The sequence below is a fragment of the Hippoglossus stenolepis genome, chromosome 12 (assembly GCF_022539355.2).
Source record: "Hippoglossus stenolepis isolate QCI-W04-F060 chromosome 12, HSTE1.2, whole genome shotgun sequence".
Classification (NCBI taxonomy): Eukaryota; Metazoa; Chordata; class Actinopteri; order Pleuronectiformes; family Pleuronectidae; genus Hippoglossus; species Hippoglossus stenolepis.
Window position 1 is genome coordinate 1,386,083 of NC_061494.1, and position 22,119 is coordinate 1,408,201.

Below are 22,119 nucleotides of genomic sequence, written 5' to 3' on the forward strand. Positions count from 1 at the left end.
ACTTTATTTGTTGTAGAGTATATAAAGTAGTCTCAAAGATATCAAATAAAACATCCCATTAATTGACTTTACTGAGACAACATAGACCCTTATTTTGAAATAATTACTCCGGATGTTTTTCTCCGTCATTGTTGGATTTCCAGCCGCAAGATCTGTCGCTGCATCCAGCGGAGTCTCACGAGCGATTGTAAGGGAAAACAGCACACGTGCTCGGAAACAGTTTATTAATCCATTCAGTTTGGTTTAACTGCTCGTCTGGATTTGGTGAGGCCTCCTGACCACGACCATGTACCGGTCAGGGAAACCGGAGCATGGGCCGCCGCCGTTCCGGCCGCCGTCAGCCCATGGCCCTCCTTTCACATTCGGAGGGTCCTGTAGTGTTCCTCCTCGTGGACACTTGGCTCCTGGACCCCACGGATCATTTTCAGCTCCGGCATCGGACAGACAGTTTCTTCACAACAGACCATCAAGAGAGCATTTCATCAGAGTACGTACGGAACAGGCTAGCTTAGCTAGCTTAGCTGGTTCAGATACATGATTCAGACGAGGGGTTAGCTAGCATAGAGCAATACTCATAGGCCTCGTTAGCTACAAAGGTAGCTGCATATTGTGGCCGAGGAGTGAACTGCATCGCATCGTCTTGTGTGGACATTTTCTATGTGAATGAGAGTTGTAGCATGTTTGGATAATTCTGAAGTCTGTCACGTAACTGTCCCCTTGCGCTTCACTATAGGTTCATGTCACAGCATATCACCAAGGACCTCCAACTACATGTCAGGGGTTTTCTCGAAAAACACAAAAAGATAAAAAAAAACATTATATATTAATTTAATTGTACCTGTAGCACAAACTGTAGCACAAACTGTAGCAAATATATCTGTAGCACAAACTACAGATATATGGTTGTTAATTTACGCATTCTCAGCGTTTCTCTCAGCTATAACATAAAGTACAAAACCAAAGAAACACGAAATATAAAGTATTAAAATGCTTTTGAAACTGAGAAACGCCAATTTCTCTAGTTAGCAACATAATTATACATCCAAAGGGTTGTCACTGTAACTACACTCATGATGAAATTAATTTTGATTGCACCTTTTTACCTCAGGGTATGTTTTAGGCCATTTCGCAGTTATCCAGGTCACATGTTCCTAATTATTTTCTAAACGTGTGTTTTGGTGATGTCAGAAATGAATAGGGCTGTAGTCTCTTATTATGATCTGTAAAAATAGTTTTCAAAAATTTATTAATCAGTGTATATAAGACAACATTACAAGATTGCTCTGGTAGTAATATATCTGTGATAGGCCGATGCCAGCTGATAAATATATTTTCTGGCCTCTTATTTTTTTATAAATTGTATTTCTTGATGCAATATATCCTGAGGGTTTCTTGGATATTCAGTGTATTTTTTAAAAACCCAGTCTAAACAAGTTATTGTTGAGACTTAGCGTACACAGAGTTGCTCAAATAATTACATTTATTTCAGAGTGCCAAAAACGGTTCGTAGCTAAGACAGTATTTTGAGCAGAGAATTCAAGGTCACATGAATTATAAATTAAGTTTTGTAAATTTTAGCTTTTGAAGAAAATCTGTAACACGAAGTGGGAAGATTACATAAAGATATATTTCTATATATACTATCAAGGGTCTTCATCCTGAAATCGTTGCAAATTGAAGAAGGGCTGCTCGATTATGGCTCAGTACGGTGCTATAGCTCTTTGATATGTGATTTAACCATACAAGGGCTGGAAGTTAAAGGTGTGTATCTTCATTAACCTCACAATTACATTGTATTACTAATCACCTTTCATCAATTCGAATGCACAGCAGTTCTTGATGCATCTAAATATCTCATCTCATATCCTCAATTTTCTATATAACTGCACATCAAATAACACAATCAGTCAGATAAATCTGAACTTAGTTATTTAAGTTATTGAGAAGTATAGTCATACTGCTATTCATAGTTTGCTGTAATATATAAACTAAGGTTTTTGATTCAAAAATCAGACTATAACAGTCAGTCTAAAACAGTAGTTGGCAACTGGTGGTCCACAGGCTAAAGCTGGCAGCCAACAATATTATCTGTCCAGCCATTTGATTATTCTTATTTCACCATTTTGGACTGACGCAGACATTCACAGATGTCGCAGGTGCTGATCAGATCGTCATAGCATTAATAATCATACAATATCTTCCTCTTTAGTAATTTGTTTATAAGCACAATGTTTGTTTTATTGTTGCAGTGTTTTATATCGAGCTGAATTACAGAGCTTTTTATTTATAAAAGTTGTGAACTTGGATTCGAAGACAGACTTCTGAAATAGCCGACATGCAACGCATGGAATAATTACCTGCAGTGTGTGGACAAGCTCAGTTCTGCATTGACTCGGATCTCACAACTTAGGGCATGGGTGTGTTAGCAAGGAGGATAAAACCCATGGGTGCTAGCACTTGAAGCACTGTCAGGAACTATATCAAAGGGACATAGAGACATTGGAACAGCTGGCTTAACTGGTTTTATGGACTAAATAACGCCCGGAAACACTGGCTGCATTTGCGCTGGGGAATGGCCGCGCCGTGTTTCTGCTGTGTGTCGCAGTTGTCTGTTCACAGTGGCTGCGGTTAAACGTTGGAAAATTTTAAAATATTGCTTTTTTTTTTTTTTAACAATTCAATCGACAACATCACTCATAATGTAATTATTTTTTTATATTGAGGATAGCATACTGTTAAGATAACTGTTGAGTTGTAAAATAGCTTTAAAACAATGGGAGAACCATTTTTATGTGACCTATATTATGGGAGATATGACCATCCAACAGTTAAAATTTTGTTAGACCATATCATCCCCAATTTGGATCAGAGACCCTTACAAGTATTGTTCCGTAGGTTTCTCATACGACCAAAACAGTATGCAAAATTTCATGAAGATCTGTGACGGTGCAGCTCAAAGTTGGATGATATGACATGGAGAGAGAGAGTGAGCGAGAGAGTGAAAGGAGGAGAGAGCGAAGTGGCTTTCTCAGGGTGATAAAGATGGACAGACCGAAGTGAAACATGGATTTTTGTAATGGATTCTAGAATCCATTACAAAAATATGGTTTGAATCTAGATTTTTTTTAACTTTTTTTTAACGAATTTAAAAGCGTAATGTTATCCTATTGCCTGACAAATGTCTTTTTTAATCACAATTATGCAGTCCGAAGAAGACTGCAGTTTTGTTTGTTGATGTTTTTATTGCTGCTACTTTCCCTGTACTTTTGTTTACAGAAAAAATGGATACTTGATTTTTTATTTATTTTTAGTATCGGCACTTGGCCTGTTCTTGGTTCACAGGAAAAAGGGAAAATTGAATTTAAATTTTTTTTGCCTGTCCTTGGTTTTAAATGGACAAAAATTTGCTTTTTCTTTGTTTTTGTATCAATAGTTGCCTAATATGCAGCAAAGTTTATTAAAAGACATTTTTGAATGAAGTATCGATCTTTATTGTCTTTATTGTCAGTCATCACATGCCACGAACAACCTCAAGCTAAATTTAAAAGCGGATGGCTAAATAAGAGCAATTGAGAATTTGTGTGATTCATAGTCCGATTAGTCGATCAATCGTTTCAATAATCGATAGATTAATCGACTATCAGAATAGTCGTTAGTTGCAGCCCTAGTGCTTAGAAGGTCTTTTGGCCTTAGAAGGTAGGGGCAATATATCACATGGACAGCTATGGCTTTTTCCTTTTGATATTGGAGAGAAAAATTCTTTCAATCCTGGGAGGAAGTCTACTCCCAACTGCTGATGGATGCCTCTGCTTGGTCAGTATTTACCAATATTTAATTTTGACAAAAATAATATCTTAGGCTAAAATTCTAGGATATTGAATTGAGCTAGTGTGTAAATCCTTTGGTGTTTTTTTTCCTTTAGCTGATGCTAAACAAAGTAAACCCTTCCACAGGACAGGTAGCCTGGTACAGTTCACTGAGTGCTGCCTCTTTGTTGTTGTTGTTAGGGCTGGGAGGGATGTATACATGTATACAGCCACTAGCAGAATATAGGGGATGCAGCTGGTCAGTATGCTCTCGATGACCAAAATATGCCATATCTAACAGTTAGCAGCTAATTTAATTAAATTTTTTGGGGAAATCATCTTGCCGTTCCCCCTTTTGTGTGTTGTGACTCCCTATAAGAGCTCCCGACTGTCATTTGGGGAATCGAATCTAGAAAAATGCTCGGACTGCGTTCAAAGGTTTAGAGCTAGTTCAGATGGTAGCTGTCAGACGTCTTTTAGAAAGATAGTGTTTAAATGATTTTTTTCGGCAGAGCTAACATTTACCAGTAAAATTTCAAATGCAGCATAGCATCCTTTCATTCGTCTGTCATATTCTCATGGTTTTATGAAGTAAGAAACATTTAAAAGTCTGTTAATCTTGGACAGGTTGTGCAGCATCCAGTGCCTACTGGAAAAGAAAGCTAGTTTATCTACATGTACATAGCCTAGACTATTGATAAGCTCGATCTCTGCTGCTTTGCAGCTTGTCCTCAGAATGGATGTGTCAAATGCAGCTTGGTTTGCTCACCACAAGGAAGTTAGTGAAATAATTTAAAACACAAACTTCTTTGTGTTCATTCACTATGTTTCACTGATTACTACTGACTATATTCATGGTATTATATAATGCTACTTAGCCCAATGTTTGGCTGACTAACATCTGACTATGTGCCCATTTCTAGTTTCCAACATAGGGACAGTGGTTACATGAGGTTTGACATAAGCCACCATGCACATGGTTTTTGGTGTGCTAAATGGACAAATGGCACTACTGCAGAAGTTGTTTCAGCCGACAACAGACAACGCATTCAAATTTACCACAGTGTAGACCAGACGCTTTGATTGGCTACAGTGGATTATGTACCTGCCTTAGACCAAAATGGGTAAGTTAGCAGAAGCAATTTTTGTTTGTTTCCAAGAAACAGAGACTAGTTTTGTTTGGGTGCTGTGCCTTGTCTTGTCCCATTTCTATTCAATCTTATTGCAAAGGTCTCGATGACTAAACTGCCAAATACTTGCCAATATGAGTAGTTCTGTATAATTATTGTAAAGTAAAGTATTTGCTTCATTTTTGTGTGTTATGTTGTAACACACAAGTGTCAAGACTGTGATACATATTTTAAAGATTCTAATAACAGCTCAATAATTTTCAACAGGCAATATTCTTCATGTGTCCCATATTTTGAAGGAATTAAGGATTGGCAGAGATTATGGGCCATGCAGAAAGGTGCTTGCAGCATCCTCCTGCAGCTGGAAAAAGGGGATAACATTTGTGGATGCCTCGAAGAAATTACTATACATCGCTCTGGACAAAAGCTTACCCAATTATTATTTAGTATTGTTTTGTGTACATTATTACATATATATATATATATATATATATATATATATATAACATGTTGGTTATTTTTTTGCATACATCGTTTCCATTTGATTGATTGTTTTGGACTTTTAGAAGACAAGGTGCTCTAATAAGTGAGATGTAGAGCTGCAAAATGTGTATGCATCAGTGAAAATCTAGAATTTCACAACTAAGCAAATGATTGCCTGCACAGTTTAGAAAATGCATCTGTTGATACCATTAATACCAAGTTCAAACGAAATTGAATCAGTATTTTATTTGTTCAAATCAATTCAAACCTCATAACGCAAATCTGTTATATGATATGAAGTGTTTAGAATTAATTCGATTTTTTGTTTCATATAATTCAATTATTTATACTGTAGATGTAGTATTGGTGTGTTTAAATATCAAGTTCACTAAATGAGCTGTTATCAACTGAAATGTATATATTGAACTAGGGATGCACGATAATATCGGCACGTCATCTTTAACGGCAGATAAAAGCTTTAATTTGACATATCGGGATCGGCCTGAAATCAACATCTCAGCCGATATGACAGACTGATAAGATGACGCTTGGAGTGAGACAAATGAGGCATTTTTTTAAGGCTATACACCTTAACATGATGATGTCGCCTTACGTCATCACGTTGGTGAGGGTAAAAGAGGAATACACATGTCTGCGGTGTGGAAGTGTCACAAAGGGATAGCAGTTGCTAGAAGTTGATGAAAATTGCTATTTGCAATGGTTGCTCATCTTCAGTCTTGTGAGAATTGTGGAATGCCAACCCTTCCCTGCTCTTGCCCATGTAGCACGAAAGTACCTCAGTGCGCCCTGCAAAGTGTTTACAGTGTCCTGCTGTTCAGCGCTATCTCCCATGTCATAGACAAGAAGAGAAATCGCATCGACTGTGAAAAGGAAGCGATGCTAATTTTGGGACAGAAAAATCTAACTCTCATACTTGACTTATAGGATAAAGGGCTTATGAGTCTCAGCCTCATTTATTGGACTGAAAAGGAGGGCTATGTTTTTGTTTTAAGCATTTGAGCTGGCTGTTACAAAGTTCTTTGTAGCTCTTTGTGCTGCACAGATTGAGCTTAGTTTGAAGTTTACCGTTTTAAGGATTGTATAACCCCAGAATGGGCCCCTACTTTTGAATTAATTCAGTTAATACATTATATTATTGAGTTTAAGCAAGTCTAAAGCATATGTAGCCTACTAATTTAGGATAATGTATTCAACAGTGTGAAAAATAGTACACTGTCTATGGATGTTATTTCATTTGGCTTTAATTGTTGTACAATGCACTTACTTTCACATAATTCCTGTGGATAGTGTTTCTGTTTACTGACTATTTTTGCAACTTGTCAAATAGTTCAAATTTGCCCTGATTGTGGCTATTTTTATAATTGACTCAGGGACAGCATCATCCTAATCTGTTAAAGTAGCATGTTTTCTGAGATTTGGCATATATGTTAATCCCGCTACAGGAGAGACTTCATTTTCTCTGCAATTAGCAGGAAAACGTGCATATATCGGCGTCCGCAATCAGCAAAAATTTGTTACAAACCGTCAAAAATCCAATATCGTGCATCCCTATATTGAAACTTACTGTTTACAATTAGATTCAAACATGGTCCATAGTAAAAGTCGTGGGTTCCTACTGTATTACAGTGCTTTGAGGATCTTGTTTATATTATATATTCATATGAACTTGTATTGTCTTCCTGTGACTGCTCTTTGTTGTATCTCATACATCTTAAAAAATACATTTGAAATTTTAAAGAAGACCAATCTTTACTCTTTCTTTCACTGGTCTTTTTGATATGGCAATATTATACTTATTTTGCCACTGCTCTGCAAGAAATACTGCCACCAATGAATATACATGCTCATTGCTTATCACACAACACTGGATTTTGTTGAGTAAAAAAGTGGGGATGGGTGATTCTTGGCTTAAACGATTTGTTTCATTTTGAACGGGCCGTTTTGAGACTCAACTGTTTTTCAGGATTTTTTTTTTCCTCTGTGCGAGAAAACTCCTCGCACAGACTCCTGTAGGTTAATCTGGGTCAATAGATCATGTAGGTCAATATAACTTCAGTGACCCTGAGCATTTTCAATATCGTGCGGATATAACAAAACTATAAAACTTACTTTACATTAAATCAAGTACAACCACAGGCCTATTAAACTTTGTGAATGTCTTGTATTCTTTGTACAGTTGTTACTCTAACATTTAAAAACCATAACTTTCACTGGTTTGTCTTTGATTTACAAATTTTCTGAAATTTGTAATTAAAATTAGCAAATATTAGTTTTGTGAAAGTCTATTTTTGATGTATTTACAAACATAACCAAAAAGAGTAAAAATGACAAAATATGCTATTGTAGTTCTGTGTTGAAAAACTCTATAACATGAACTCTGAACACTCTCAGCCCCACTGTAGCAACTTCTCCATAGACCGTAGTACAGCGATTGCTTCTGGAGGCAGCCAGAAGATGGCCCCTCATGCTGAACCACCACACCTTCAGGTCCTACAGTGGATTCCCACTCCTGCAAAACATCATCTACCAGACAGGTATATCTTTTGATTAAATGTTTTTTATCATTCTAATCTGGAATAGTTGTTTTAACCTAATCTTTGTTTTTGTTGGTGTTTGAAACACATGCATGTTCATTTACAGTGACAGAGCTGGTGAGGAATTCTTGAGATGCATTGCAGCCAACAAGCCTCTCCCAGACTATCTGAAAGGGGACATGGCATACAACCTTGCTGAGGCATTTAAGTCAGCTAATGTTCTGAAAGATGCAGTAAAATCAGACCCTGAGTTCCAGAAGCATGGGCCCAGAAGCATCAGTCAAAGTAGAAGCAGAAGCCGTGGCAGAAGCCGTGGAAAAAGTCGTGGAAAAAGTCGTGGAAAATCTCGAGCCAAGAGCCGTGCGCGAAGCAGAAGCCGTGTACGCAGCCGAAGCAGAGCAAGGAGCAAAAGTCATGCTCGTGGCAAGAGTCGAGCTAGAAACAAAAGCAGAGCCCGCAGTAAAAGTCGGAGCAGGAGCCAAAGCAAGCAAAAAAGTCATGTACGGAGCAAGAGTCGCGTCAGGAGGTCCAAGTCACGAAGTGGCAGTATGGAAAAAAGCTGTGCTAATGATAAGAGAAAGAGGAGTCTAAGCCCCAGTTGCAGCAGCAGTGTTGAGAACAGTAATAACCTGACAGGAAAATATCTGTTAGAGGGACTGAAACTTGTCATGAACAGCAAGGAACTGGAAGAGCGGTTGCCCACTCTCAAAGATGCCATCCTCACTATTCAGGTAGAGTTCATTCATTTTACAAAATGTTTTGTTTCAGTTTGTTCATGTCTACACAAAAATGTGTATTGTGTATTTGGGTACACCAGGGGAATTACCATGATACAGATTTATGTGTGACCGAATCCAGAACATTTTAGTTTGAGTGGAACGTTTAAAATAAGATAAAATAGCAACATATCCCTAACCCTGATATGTTTCGGTTAGCTACGTTTATGTCTGGCCTCCACAGTACTGCAGAGTTTCCAGACCTTAAATCAGAGACAAGCTTTGAAAACCCACATTCACTTCCTGATTGGTTCTAATCACTCATGACTACCACTGGTGAGTGCAAAGCGTTACCCAAAGCTACTGTCAGTTGGAGAAATCCCTCACCTTACTTTTCTTTCGCCTTTGTCGTCGTTAGTAGTATTTTCTGCAACTAAGCAATCAGCTGCAGATCTGCTTCCTGTTTATATAGACATGCATATGACAAGTATATGTGTATGCTCATGTAATATGTATTTTCAGGTGTGTTAGTATGGATAAAGATAATTTCTGATATGCAGCTAAAACATTTGTCACAGTATTATGTCTGCACAAAAGTCAACTGTGTGCTGTGCTGCATTCCAGTCATCATGGGAGTACCTAAATGTAGAACGACCAACACTGTGGTTTTCAATTTAATTTTTACAGTTAATTTTCTATGCTCATTGTAAGGTTGTGAACTGCTGAATGTTTACTTATATTTAGCTTTGTTAGTTTGTTGAGTGTAGCTCATTTTTACTGATGAGCGACCCAATAGTTGTGCTATAGTTAACCTATAGAATATTTAACCAGAAAATCTTTGTTTTAAAATAAAGACCATTTAACAAGAATCGGTCTCAGTGGAGTACGTACTGCCACCAGAGCTCAAATTAAATTCAATAAAGCTGCACAAAATTGTACACAGACATAAATCCCATCCCCTAAACCAGCTGTTTTTTTTTAATCAAGATCCATGCACTATTACCCAGAACACTTTAGAAAAGGTCTCACAATGTTAAAGAAACTGATAACAAAGTCTTCCTCCCGGCCCTTTGTCCAGTCCAAATATTTGCTCCCTTGAATGATTGTACATTTAGCTGTACAGGTGCATCTCAATAAATTAGAATATCATGGAAAAGTTTGTTTATTTCGATAATTAAATTCCAAAAGTGAAACTCATATATTATATAGATTCATTAAACACAGAGTGAAATATTTCAAGCGTTTAGTTCTTTTAATTTTGATGATTATGGCTTACAGCTAATGAAAACCCAAAATTCAGTATCTCAGAAAATTTGAATATTGTGAAAAAGTTCAATATTGTAGACTCACGATGTTCCTCTCTAATCAGCTAATTAACTCAAAACACCAGCAAAGGTTTCCTGAGCCTTTAAATGGTACACACAATCAGTGTTATTGACACCCTCCACAAGGAGGGTAAGCCACAAAAGGTCATTGCTAAAGACGCTGGCTGTTCAGAGTGCTGTATCCAAGCATATTCATAGAAAGTTGAGTGGAAGGAAAAAGTGTGGTAGAAAAAGGTGCACAAGCAACAGGGATAACCGCAGCCTTGAGAGGATTGTGAAGCAACGGCCATTCAAGAATTTGGGGGAGATTCACAAGGAGTGGACTGAGGCTGGAGTCAGTGCATCAAGAGCCACCACACACAGACGTATCCAGGACATGGGCTACAACTGTCGCATTCCTCGTGTCAAGCCACTCCTGAACCAGAGACAACGTCAGAAGCGTCTTACCTGGGCTAAAGAGAAAAAGAACTGGACTGTTGCTCAGTGGTCCAAAGTCCTCTTTTCAGATGAAAGTAAATGTTGCTTTTCATTTGGAAATCAAGGTCCCAGAGTCTGGAGGAAGAGTGGAGAGGCACAGAATCCAAGTTGCTTGAAGTCCAGTGTGAAGTTTCCACAGTCAGTGATGATTTGGGGAGCCATGTCATCTGCTGGTGTTGGTCCACTGTGTTTTATCAAGTCCAAAGTCAACGCAGCCATCTACCATGAAATTTTAGAGCACTTCATGCTTCCTTCCGCTGACGAGGTTTATGGAGATGCTGATTTCATTTTCCAGCAGGACTTGGCACCTGCCCACACTGCCAAAAGTACCAATACCTGGTTTAATGACCATGGTATCACTGTGCTTGATTGGCCAGCAAACTCACCTGACCTGAACCCCATTGAGAATCTATGGGGTATTGTCAAGAGGAAGATGAGAGACGCCAGACCCAACAATGCAGACGAGCTGAAGGCCGCTATCAAAGCAACCTGGGCTTCCGTAACACCTCAGCAGTGCCACAGGCTGATCGCCTCCATGCCACGCCGCATTGATGCTGTAATTCATGCAAAAGGAGCCCCGACCAAGTATTGAGTGCATATATATATGAACATACTTTTCAGTTGGCTGACATTTCTGTATTAAAAATCCTTTGTTTTATTGGTCTTATGTAATATTCAAATTTTCTGAGATACTGAATTTTGGGTGTTCATTAGCTGTAAGCCATAATCATCAAAATTAAAAGAAATAAACGCTTAAAATATTTTACTCTGTAATGAATCTATATAATATGAGTTTAACTTTTTGAATTGAATTATGGAAATAAATGAACTTTTCCATGATATTCTAATTTATTGAGATACACCTGTATGTGCTGAGCAGAAAGTTTTCATTTTTTGTGGTTTTAATTATTTGATTATGCAGTCAGTTTGTTGATGTCAACACTAGATTAAATACTGAATAATACTAACTTCTCAATGTGTTACTACGGTGGACTCATGCTTCTAAGTTTCGGATTAGACATGAGTCGAAGACTTTTATACATGGGTGAACACAGGCAGTGTTGCACAGGCGGTACCTCTATACCTCTATCATTTCTTACAACATTCCATCAGTAGTAGCAAAGTTAAAAAAAAGGTAAGGATCTAGGATCTGTTGAATGTATGAAATGGTTGTGTTCTCTTCTGCACAGGCGTCTGATGAAAACAGAAAGGTGCAGTGTGTACCGAATGAGCAACATTCCAGTCAGGATAATTCAACTTCAATGGAAAACGACAGTATGCTCCTTCCCCATGACCGAGTGGGCAGTGACTTCTCCTGGCTCCAATCACAAAGTCAAGAGGACTCCACAGCTCAAAAAGCTGATGAACTTGATGATGAGGAGTCATTCTTATATGGGAATGAAGATACTGGAGGAAAGCAAGACCATATAACTTCTACCACCCCTTTTTCAGCATTTTCTCAGACTGGAGAACATTCCAGTGATGTTTCTGCTCTGAGCAGTCAACCGTCCATATTTAGTAGCTTCGGGGATCTGCTTGACCTGAAGCAGCCCCTTCAAATGACTTCCTCAATCAATCTGGACAGTAGTGAGTTTGAGAAGATCAAGAATATATTAAAGAGTCAGGGCACAGCAAACATCAACCAGATCGTGGTGAAGATGCAGGGGCAGAAAGAGGAGAAGCAACCGTCTCCTGTTTTACTTGGTTCAGACCTAACAGCAGCAAGCTTGACAATGCAAGCAATGAAGAACTCTAATGTACAGCAAGCTCTGCAATCTCTACAGTCTCTTATCAAAGGTGAGAATCCCATATTGAATGAAAGATTCAACTTAATCTACCAACTTGTTAAGCATTAGTATTTCAGTTTTTTCATGTTTACTGACCAATAATACAGTTTGTGTAAAGTCCTTTTTTGATTTGTTACATTATTGTGGATGACTAAAGTTAAAATTCCTAAAGTTTAAAATGCACTTTTTAAATATATGCTACTGCAAAAATGTATTTTTTAACATTTGTTTATCATTGCATTTCAAAATGCAGTGTTGACCAAGTTACTGAAACATAATCAGTTACATAAATACCATAAACCTTGTGTTTGTGGCTGCATCTAAAAGGTTGTTTTTACACTAATCAAAAAGTTACACAAAAAGACCAAAAGCAACAATTAATTGACCTAATGCATTTTGGTTTCAATAGTGTACCAATTTTACCGTATACCATGGTATGAAAATGGATAGTTATCATGGAATACTACTACCGATACCACTATTTTTACACACTGCTGGAAACGAATAAATAAATCTTTTGGCCAGTATGAATTTTAAACTGGTAGTAAATTGAATTCTATGGTATTATCAAAGTTGATTTCACTTGGTGAACCCTACACAAATGTTGAATGAAAAAATCAACAACAGCCAGCCTTGACTTAAAGATGGCTGTCAGCTGTGATAAAGACTAGAATGGAACCAATCTCAAAAGTCGACTCATCTGTAAACTATAAAATTGGAGCCATGGTTAATGTCTAATCCTGTAAAACAGTTATTTACAAAGTTTATTTTTTGTGAATTCTCCTTCCCAGTTATTTGCTTTTTGGTGTATGTATTATTCAGCTGTGAAGTTGTTTTTGATCTCTTTGTGACAGCTGACAGTGGTGCTGTACCCAGTCAGTTGGAAACTGATACCACTCGGACTCATGGATTTATCTTCTGTGTTTTTTGTTAAATTGCTTTGAGTGTACAATGCAGGATTATATTATTCTTTTCTCCTTTAGCGACAAAGGAGAAGAGAGCAAAAAGTGATGGCAGTGGCACATCTCAGACCTCTGATAAACACAAGGTAAAGCAGATCCTGAGGATGAAAAGAAGACGAGACATGAAGACATTTAACAATGGCTAAACCCTTAGTTTTGAAATTATAACTTGTGTTTGGCAGGCAAGTAATGGTGAGGAAATGAAGAGAGAGAGACAAGCCAGAAAAAGTCAAATGGAATCCTTGATAAAAGAAATGGAGGAATTGTTGAAACAGGATGGTAAAGCAGCTTTTCTGTTACTTTATGCTCTTAATTGTCTTGCACATAAGAAAATGTTCTCAACTGCTTTTCTTGTCCATTTGCAGGCCAGAGTTTTCTGACACCAGTGATTGGGTTCTACTGCCAGAAATGTGAGGAGTTCATTGGAGATTTAAGTTCTGCTGACAACCATGCGGCCATTCACCAACATGCTAACTCTAGCAGTGTAAGTACCTCTGTATTCCTTGTGGTAGCAGGTGACATTCTATTGTTTTGTTAATGAATCCCAGTAAAAGAACAAAACACTAAGTAAATGTCTACCACTAAGTATTGTGTGTCCATCCAAAGCCTGTTACATCGTATTCCTCTGTGCTGTAGAACTTGAAACAAAAATGAGCCTTATTGTTGCACTGTGGGAACGGCTGTCCCAAATGTCCCCAAAGCACAAATATAGATAAATCTCCTACTGAAAATAGAACAAATGTGCTATTATCCTACAGTTTCAGTAACATTTACTGAAATCTTAAGGATCTAGAAGTTTTAGGAAACTATGGAAAAACTATATCAGCCATTGGTGTAGTGGCCCAGAGGCCTCACAGTTCAATAACATGCATTGTAAACCATGTCACATGATGGCACCAATCAAATCTGTGGATTCCGACCAGCATACAGAGTTTTAATCAAGGACAGACTCTTACATGTTCATTCTATCAATGCGCAGTTCAAAACCATAATGTCTCCAAGAACGCAGCGATTGTTAAAAGCAGTAAGACGGAACAGCACTACACTCCAGCCCAGATTTAAAATCCAGAAGCTAGAGCTCACTTCTCTCATGGAACAAGGAATGTGAGGGTGGGATAGAATAGGAAAAGAAAGGAAGAGGAATGGAAAAGCAGAAAAGAGAATGTTAAACTTATATAATATACACTTTTTATGTTATTGTTTTCTAAAATTAAGTTTTTACAAAAGCTTTTTGTCTTGTTAAAGTTTTTACTTGCCATAGTCTTCTATCAGACTACTAATTTATAATCCCTCCAAATTATTATTGCATTATACTTTGTTTGATTTGACAGTCAGTTGATGACAGAGATGTTGGTACATCGAATATTTCAATATTATGAAACAATATTGCACTGAATCATAATGCTAGTTACACATTATGATGTTCTGGACCTTTGTTGGAGGAAATTTTCTCTATCTGGACCTCTCAGAATTATAACCCTGTTCTAGAGCAAATGCCTTGGTTTGCTTAAAACAGTTAGTTTGTACAACATGTCATCTTTCTACATCTTAATAAAAAATTGTAACACCTGTTCAGTATGGTCAAACTCAAAGGCGGCCTGAAAAGCCTGCTATATCTTTTTATTCTCGACCAACTGAACTAAAGGTAAATATTTTGTCAGTTGTGGGGCTTAAATGTCCCATTTTGTGAACACACTTTAAAGTGAGTGTTACAACCCAGTTTTTGTCAATGAGGAAGGGAAGCAACACAGTGCCAATGGTGTCTGGCAACGCAGCCTTTTATTGTTAAAGTGATAAATAATTTACATAATCAAAAGGTGAACATTAAACAAATATAAGACACAAAGGGTTATGGGCGGAGAGTGACGCCAAATCATAAAATAAACAAAAGACAAACCCTCTTTCTAAATCCTGACCCTACTCCCCTGACTGATGGTTTCACAAAAGAACAACTGTCTGCTAATTAAACTAAACTATCCTTCATAAAAGTGACAAGATGCATTCAGGTCGCCACCCATAAGGCTTAGAGAACTAACAAAAGGAGTGTAGGTGAAGTGTACAATGAAATTAGGAAAATATCAAACTAAACTATAGCCCAACAAAACAAACCCTTAATCACTGAACAAGTGCCTCACAAGGTAACATTCACTAAATTTCCAGAGCAAATCACTTCTTATTTAATACACACACACAAACAAGTAAACACACAAGTTAACATACGACGGTGGAGGACTGCTTCACCTGTGGGTAAATAAGAGAGACTCCCCCACATCTTACTCTGTGACAAGAAAAACGCAGAGGGCTGTAACAGTGAGCTAAACAGTGGCCACTACAGCAACAAGATGGAGGATAATAGCAAAGGCTAAAATGTTGTGCAATGGTTGCACAATTGAGTTGTAGGCCCTGCACAGACCTGTTATTTACATCCATCCTGAGCGATCCAATCACAAGTAAACAGCTCAAAGTACATTTGTGATCTAACCTAAGATGCATGGACACATTTAAGATCCAATCACTGAGACAACGAGGTAGTTCGGGACATTCTTTTGTAAGTGTGAACACAAATGAGTTCTGGGCCAGATTGAAGGACCGCCTACTCAACTGATGTCCTCCTCGAACTAAGAGCTGTGGTGCCAGCCAGATGCCAGGTCTGAACAAGGCCTTTGTCATCAGAAATTAGTTTTGTGTGTGAGACATGTGGAGACATATTCTAATGCTAGGTGCGAACCAATGAATTGCAGGCTGTTCACATCTTATTAGCTCACAGGGGACAGATGTTTATACCAGGTCTGAACAGGGTCATAAAGTTTTCAAGTCACCAAAAGTCTCAGTAAAATGTAATTGTCTTGCTTTAATAAGCAGTTGGTTTTAAAATTTACTTTGCACATTGACTCTCCAACATATTTGTAAAACTTTATTAAACCCATAGCATTTATTGTATTCTCAGTAGTCTTTTGGTGGCCACAGACTCTGGGTTCATTCATTTCAAGTTGCACATTTTTTTTTTCCTTTTTTAGCAGAACATGCAAATGGAACAACATGCTGGACAGACTGATAGAGGCAGCAAAGGACACTCCAACTGTTTTAGCAGCAGCAGTAACCGACACCCACACACCTCAGACAAGAGAGATCACAGAGACTTCAGCTACCATCGAGATTCAGAAGACCAGAGAAATCACAGAGACTACAAACAAGAGTGGAGGAATGAGACACCTCACAGAGGCAAGCTCGACAACAACCACATAAATCACGGGCAGAGGCAGGAAAACATCTCCTTTAAAGAGGAGATGAGTAAGGAGAGGATGCTCATAACGGTGTCATGTGGACCGACATCCCCTCCGAACATCAGGGTTAAGGAGGAAGTGAACAAGGAGCAGACCGTCCGAGGCTATAGCAAAGTCAAAGTGGAAGACACAAATAAAAAGGATAGCAAGGAAAAAGATAGCAAGGGGAAAAATGAAAGCAGTGATGATAGTGACAATGACAAAGGAAAAACATGTAAAGTAAAATCATCAAAAAAGAAAAAGAAGAAGGAGAAGAAGAAGAAGAAAAAGGAGAAGGGAAATAAGTCCTAACTGTTGTATTATGATTGTTACTTTTTTAAAATCGTTATTAGACAGTTCTTTGAGATGTCATGGTCTGAGTTTCACCATAACCATCCTGGACACCATGTGGTTAGTTCTTTGTTGGTGAGATCTGAAGACGGAGGTAGGCCGTCAGAAGTGATTTCATTATTATTCTTAATGGAACAGTCTGACATTCAAAAGAGAAGATTAAAATCAGTTTAATCTTTGTGCATCTATTGGAAAGATGGGTCTTACCCATATTTAGCAGGTAAAGAGGTGGAGTTGTTTTGAGTTGATCGAGGCGGCTGCTGTGGCTGAGCCGTAGAGCGGTCGTCCTCCAATCCCAGTCTTCCCATCTTCCGGAGTGAACTCTGAATGGCCCCTCATAGGAAAAAAAAGTGCTGCCCATAGATGCACTGTATGAATGTGTGTGAATGGCAAACTGTAATGTACTGTACTGTAAAGCGCTTTGAGTGGTCAGCGAGATTAGAAAAGCGCTATATAAATACAGACCGTTACCATTATCTTAATAAAATTGCTCCCTGTGTTTGTGCTAACCAAGAAAGACCAAAAACTTCCCAGAATGATGCACAGATGTAATTGATATAAATCTTCTCCTTTGGTTGTTGCTATATTTTGCAACCAAGGCCATCCTCCAGAGCGTCAACTTGCTCCTGTTACTTAGGGAACCACATCTATCTATGATGTAAGTGTTTCAGTATGTCCTCTCACCCTGGCTTCATCCTCTAAATTAATGTTTGAAAAATTAAGTAGTCAATTTGTAAATACATCCATCTTCCTCAACACTGTTGCTACTCTGTGCATAGTTTCCAAAGACCAACAGCTTTGTAATGCTAGACATGTTATGTTTTCAGTTTTCTTTTGACTTGTCTGCATTTTTTTATAAAAATTATCTTTAATAAAAGAGGTTAATAAAAGCCAAGTGATATTAAACACACGTTCTTAATGTCTTTTTCAACCGAAACATCCAATTTAAAGTACAGGTTGGCAGAATCCTGAACAACAAGTGTGCAAAAAAATATCCTGCTGCTCTGGGTAATGGGGGATTTTTAAAAGGAACACATTGCTGTCATGGGTAATGTGTGGAGTGGCAGTGAAGAGGTCAGAGTAGATGGTTTGTGTTTAGCACTTTCCCCAAACCATAGACACATCATGGACCTTTCCATCATGAACTTGCTGTAAGAATTCTCTGACTCCTTCATTGTCAACATACTGTACACAGCTGCAGATTAATTTTTACAGATACATTTAGGATCAACTGCTTAAATGTCTACTGTCTACATCCAGGAAATAAGTAAAACCTCTAAGTTGGTCTGAACAGAGACGTTCACAATTATCTTAAAGGAAACATGCTTACACAACACAGACAAAATAACATAGGTTTCTGGAAAGGCATCAATAGCTTGAGCTTAACCCAGCAGCTATTCAGCTTTTACCTTTTTATCAGCATTAGGCATTAGGCAAGGAAAATCAGTAGCAGAAATCCCACTGCAATTTCTGAAGGACTTGTTCAGTGTAATTCAGGACATGATGTCCACATAGAATATGAGATAAATGGCTTTTAACTACAATGGCTTCTAGTATCTTATTGGTCCAAAAGGCATATCCAGTTATCTCCAAAATAGGACAGGACCTCCACGTTTCTGAAGCCAAGATCCAAATGCTCACATGCACCACACGAACAGGATACTTTACAATCCCAAACATAGCCAGGAGACTCCAAATCCTGGTTGTGATTCCGGTTTCTTATATACACATGTTAGTATCTTACTGCCACTGGATGGAATTGAGCTTTTTCAGCTGCGACAAGAAAATTTGTGATGAAGGTCTATAAGGCCCTTTCTTTCTGTGACCTGTCAATTGAGTCCAAATAAAAAGGCCTTGGTGGGTTTTTTTGTAGAGCTCTCCAGAAATCACCTGTAAATGGGTTGAGGCCCCCTTGCTCTTATAATTTGTCTTTGTGGACCAACCAAACCAGGTACCTCAGTAAATGGCTGTATTATTATTATTATTATTACCATTCTTCACTCTGACAAGCTACAGCATACTCTGATGTAAATTACCGCCATGTCATAGGATTAAAGATGTATGTTCTATTTAAAGTAATGTGCAATTTCTTACTTGGGTTTTCCCCATTTTATTCTGATACTACACTTGTCAGTCGAAGTCTTTTGGCAATACAGGACCCAGTGAGCCAGCAAAACCAACCAAAGGTAAGTGTGTTGTCCTTTTGTGAAAAAATCCTGGGGCTGCTGAAGAAAAGTTTATGAGGTGTAAGTGCACAGTACCAGAAACATGGTGAGATTATCTGCTGAGGGCCTGACCTTAATGGATGCAAAATTAAGGTCAGGCATTCTATTTACTTCAAGGTAACAATAATTTGATACTTGTCCTTGATTGTCCTGTATATGCTAATTAGCTTGTTAAAAAATGTAAGTGGTCTTGCATAATCAAGGCCAGGTTTCTACCCGATGTACACTTAGTACAACTCCTCCTAATACCATGACTTGGATGACTTAGAATCTTCACAGATAAGGCCAGCTACTGAAATAACCTATGTCCAGTAGTTACTGTGTAAGAGTTTATGACACAGGGAATCAAATGCTGACGTCTGATATGCTGCAGATTTTTAATGTTTGAATAACCCAATAAAATGAATAAGAAAAAAAAAACAGTCTGGTCTGGCTCTTTAATCTCTATGTGTTTTGAACAGATATCTTTTACAGAGAATCTAATTAGCCCAATCTATCATGCTTGACGGTAAGAGACAGTGAACCTATGGTCTTGTCTTTGTTAGGACAGAACAAATGTTGGAAGGTTCTCTATTAAAGTAAAGTTTGGATTTTGTTCAGTTTCCAAAAACAAATGAACAGAGATTGATGCAGTTGTTTGAATTAAAGCAAATGTAGAAAAAAGTATCTAATTAAATATTTGGGTCCTAACTACAGTAAATATAATTTCAAGAAAAATCCCAAGACTCAAATAGATTTATTAAACATAATAGAAACCAACATTTTTCATTTATGTAAAATACTTTTTTCTTTTGTGTCACAGAGTGAAGAAAATTGTTATTATGCCAGATTGTGAAATTTAAAGGATGTCATAACTCATTACTGCCCTCTATGGGCTATGTACAGGACCTGTGGTGTTCAAACTAAGGGCTGGACCCCTTGGGAGGTTAGGAGACGCCAAGGGACGCAAGATGATTTCCATACATGGAATGAAATTTTAACATTATTTTAAATAGCATTTAAATTAACCATACTTGTTACAAGAAATAATGGTAGATACATTTAAAATAAACTGACAATAAAAGCCAGCCTTCTGAATGTCTATCCCAACGTGAGTTCAAGTTTTATTTTTCAAATGCCTAAATTTCCCTCGGGATAAATAAAGTATAATAACCATAATAATCATAATAATAGTTGTCTGAATCCTGCAGCTCTGAAGTCAGAGATACTTGCAGAGAGAGAGAGAGAGAGACTATGGGAGTGGGAAAACACAAAGTTAGACATGTAGTAAAATACATCAATGTGGGGGCAGAGAGATAGAGAGAAATGCATGATGGGAGTTCCCCCAGCAGTCTAGGCCTATAGCAGCATTACTAAGGGATGGTTCAGGACTCACCTTTTCCAGCCCTAACTATAGGCTTTATCAAAAAGGAATGTTTTAAGTCTAACCTTGAATGTAGAGATGGTGTCTGCTTCCTGAACCCAGAGTGGGAGCTGGTTCCACAGGAGAGGAGCCTGGTAGCTGAAGGCTCTACCTCCTGTTCTACTCTTACAGACTCTAGGAACCACAAGAGAGCCTGTGTTTTGAGAGAGAAGTGATCTATTGGGACAATACAGTGTTATGAGCTCTTTGATATATGAAGGGGCTTGATTGTTCAGGGCTTTATATGTGAGGAGCAGGATCTTGAATTCTATTCTGAATTTTACAGGGAGCCAATGCAGAGAAGCTAAGACAGGAGTAATATGATCTCTCCTTCCAGTTCCTGTCAGCACTCGTGCTGCAGCATATTGGACCAACTGGAGGCTTTTCACAGACTTACTGGGACATCCTGATAATAAGGAATTATAGTAATCCAGTCTAGAGGTAACACATGCGTGTACGAGTTCCTCAGCATCCTTCTGAGACAGATTTTTATAATATTGCGCAGGTGGAAGAAAGCTGTCCTACAGACTTGGTTTATATCTGGGTCAAAAGACATGTCCTGGTCCAGGTAGGGGAGCAGATATCTGGCACCATTTCTTTGGGGCTCGGAGGCTGAAAAGTTTTGTAGCCCCTCTTCTGGGCCATTGCTCTTGAGTAGAATGTCACCTATGGTTGGTTTGTTAACCTGCTTGTTGCCTATATGCTGGAGTAATGAACTCATAATACTATTTCACCTGAGGACGAGGTTCCTTTTTTGGCTCATTCAATGTCTGAAGACTCCAGCAATGTGACATTTTGTACTCGTATTACCCTCATCACAAGAGCCTGTCGGATGAGCTAGAACCATGCAGCTCTTCCTTCTTCCCTGTAGACTAGCCAGTATAAATATATACTTACCAATTTAAACCAAGGCAAACACATGAGGGGAAACGTAGCAAACATTGTATAAAAATGACATAATGTCGCCTCTATCTTAGAAAAAATATTTTTAAAAAAACACATTAAAGTTTTATCTTCTATGATTTTGAATGTGCTAATAGACTACAAACATATACACTATACCAGGGGTATTCAACTAAAATTTAAAGAGGTCCAGTTAGAGAAAATTTCTTGAAGCAAAGGTCCGGAAGATCATAATGTCTAAATATTTAGTGTGATATATATTTAAGTAGCCTAGTAGTTGTATCAACATCTGCATGTACTAAATACCTGACTGTCAAATCAAATTAATTCAGTACGATTCAAAAACTTTTGGACAATATTTATTGTCACGTAACATAGAACTGAACATATATGTATGATTGCAGATATGTATAATGTTCTCTCATTAACTAAATCAAAGTAGGGCTGCATTTCAAAATAAGAGAAAATAAATAAAATGTGAAAATTGTGCATGTTCAAATAAAGGGCTTAACTTCAGAAAAATAAAATAAAGGGAGCAAAAGCTTGAATTTCCCTTTTTCTGTTTCACATCTTGACTCAAAAGTCTCAACCAATTTTACAGATAATAAATCTCAACACATCTTAACAATTGAACAGTTTTAGAATCACTTTCTTCCCCTCTTATATCCCACTCCCCACTTTGTTCGTCTGTTTCTCTCCCTTTCTCCGTCTCACTCCTCTGTTTCTCTCCCTTT

The 22,119-nt window shown here is 37.9% G+C and overlaps 1 protein-coding gene across 2 annotated transcripts; it reads left to right on the forward strand.

The window, feature by feature from the left end:
- The first annotated feature begins 103 nt into the window (after positions 1–103).
- Positions 104–17,761, forward strand: si:ch211-195b21.5 (uncharacterized protein DDB_G0284459). Of its 2 annotated transcripts, none has more exons than XM_035171811.1 (8): positions 104–487; positions 7,832–7,974; positions 8,081–8,705; positions 11,683–12,289; positions 13,263–13,327; positions 13,424–13,520; positions 13,607–13,725; positions 16,262–17,761. In XM_035171811.1, the coding sequence occupies exons 1-8, from the start codon at positions 287–289 to the stop codon at positions 16,814–16,816; spliced, it is 2,412 nt and encodes an 803-aa protein (XP_035027702.1). In that variant the 5' UTR covers positions 104–286; the 3' UTR covers positions 16,817–17,761. The 2 variants fall into 2 exon arrangements, with proteins under 2 accessions (XP_035027702.1, XP_035027701.1); XM_035171810.1 differs by having other exon boundaries at positions 105–487; positions 16,259–17,761.
- The last annotated feature ends 4,358 nt before the right edge of the window (positions 17,762–22,119 follow it).

What these genes read in the sequence shown, in the direction of transcription:
- si:ch211-195b21.5 (XM_035171810.1), top strand. Translation starts at nt 287, where the DNA reads ATGTACCGGTCAGGGAAACCGGAGCATGGGCCGCCGCCGTTCCGGCCG. An exon ending in AAACATCATCTACCAGACAG is followed by an intron (nt 7,975 to 8,080) that starts GTATATCTTTTG and finishes GTTCATTTACAG; the next exon opens with TGACAGAGCTGGTGAGGAAT. An exon ending in TCTACAGTCTCTTATCAAAG is followed by an intron (nt 12,290 to 13,262) that starts GTGAGAATCCCA and finishes TTTCTCCTTTAG; the next exon opens with CGACAAAGGAGAAGAGAGCA.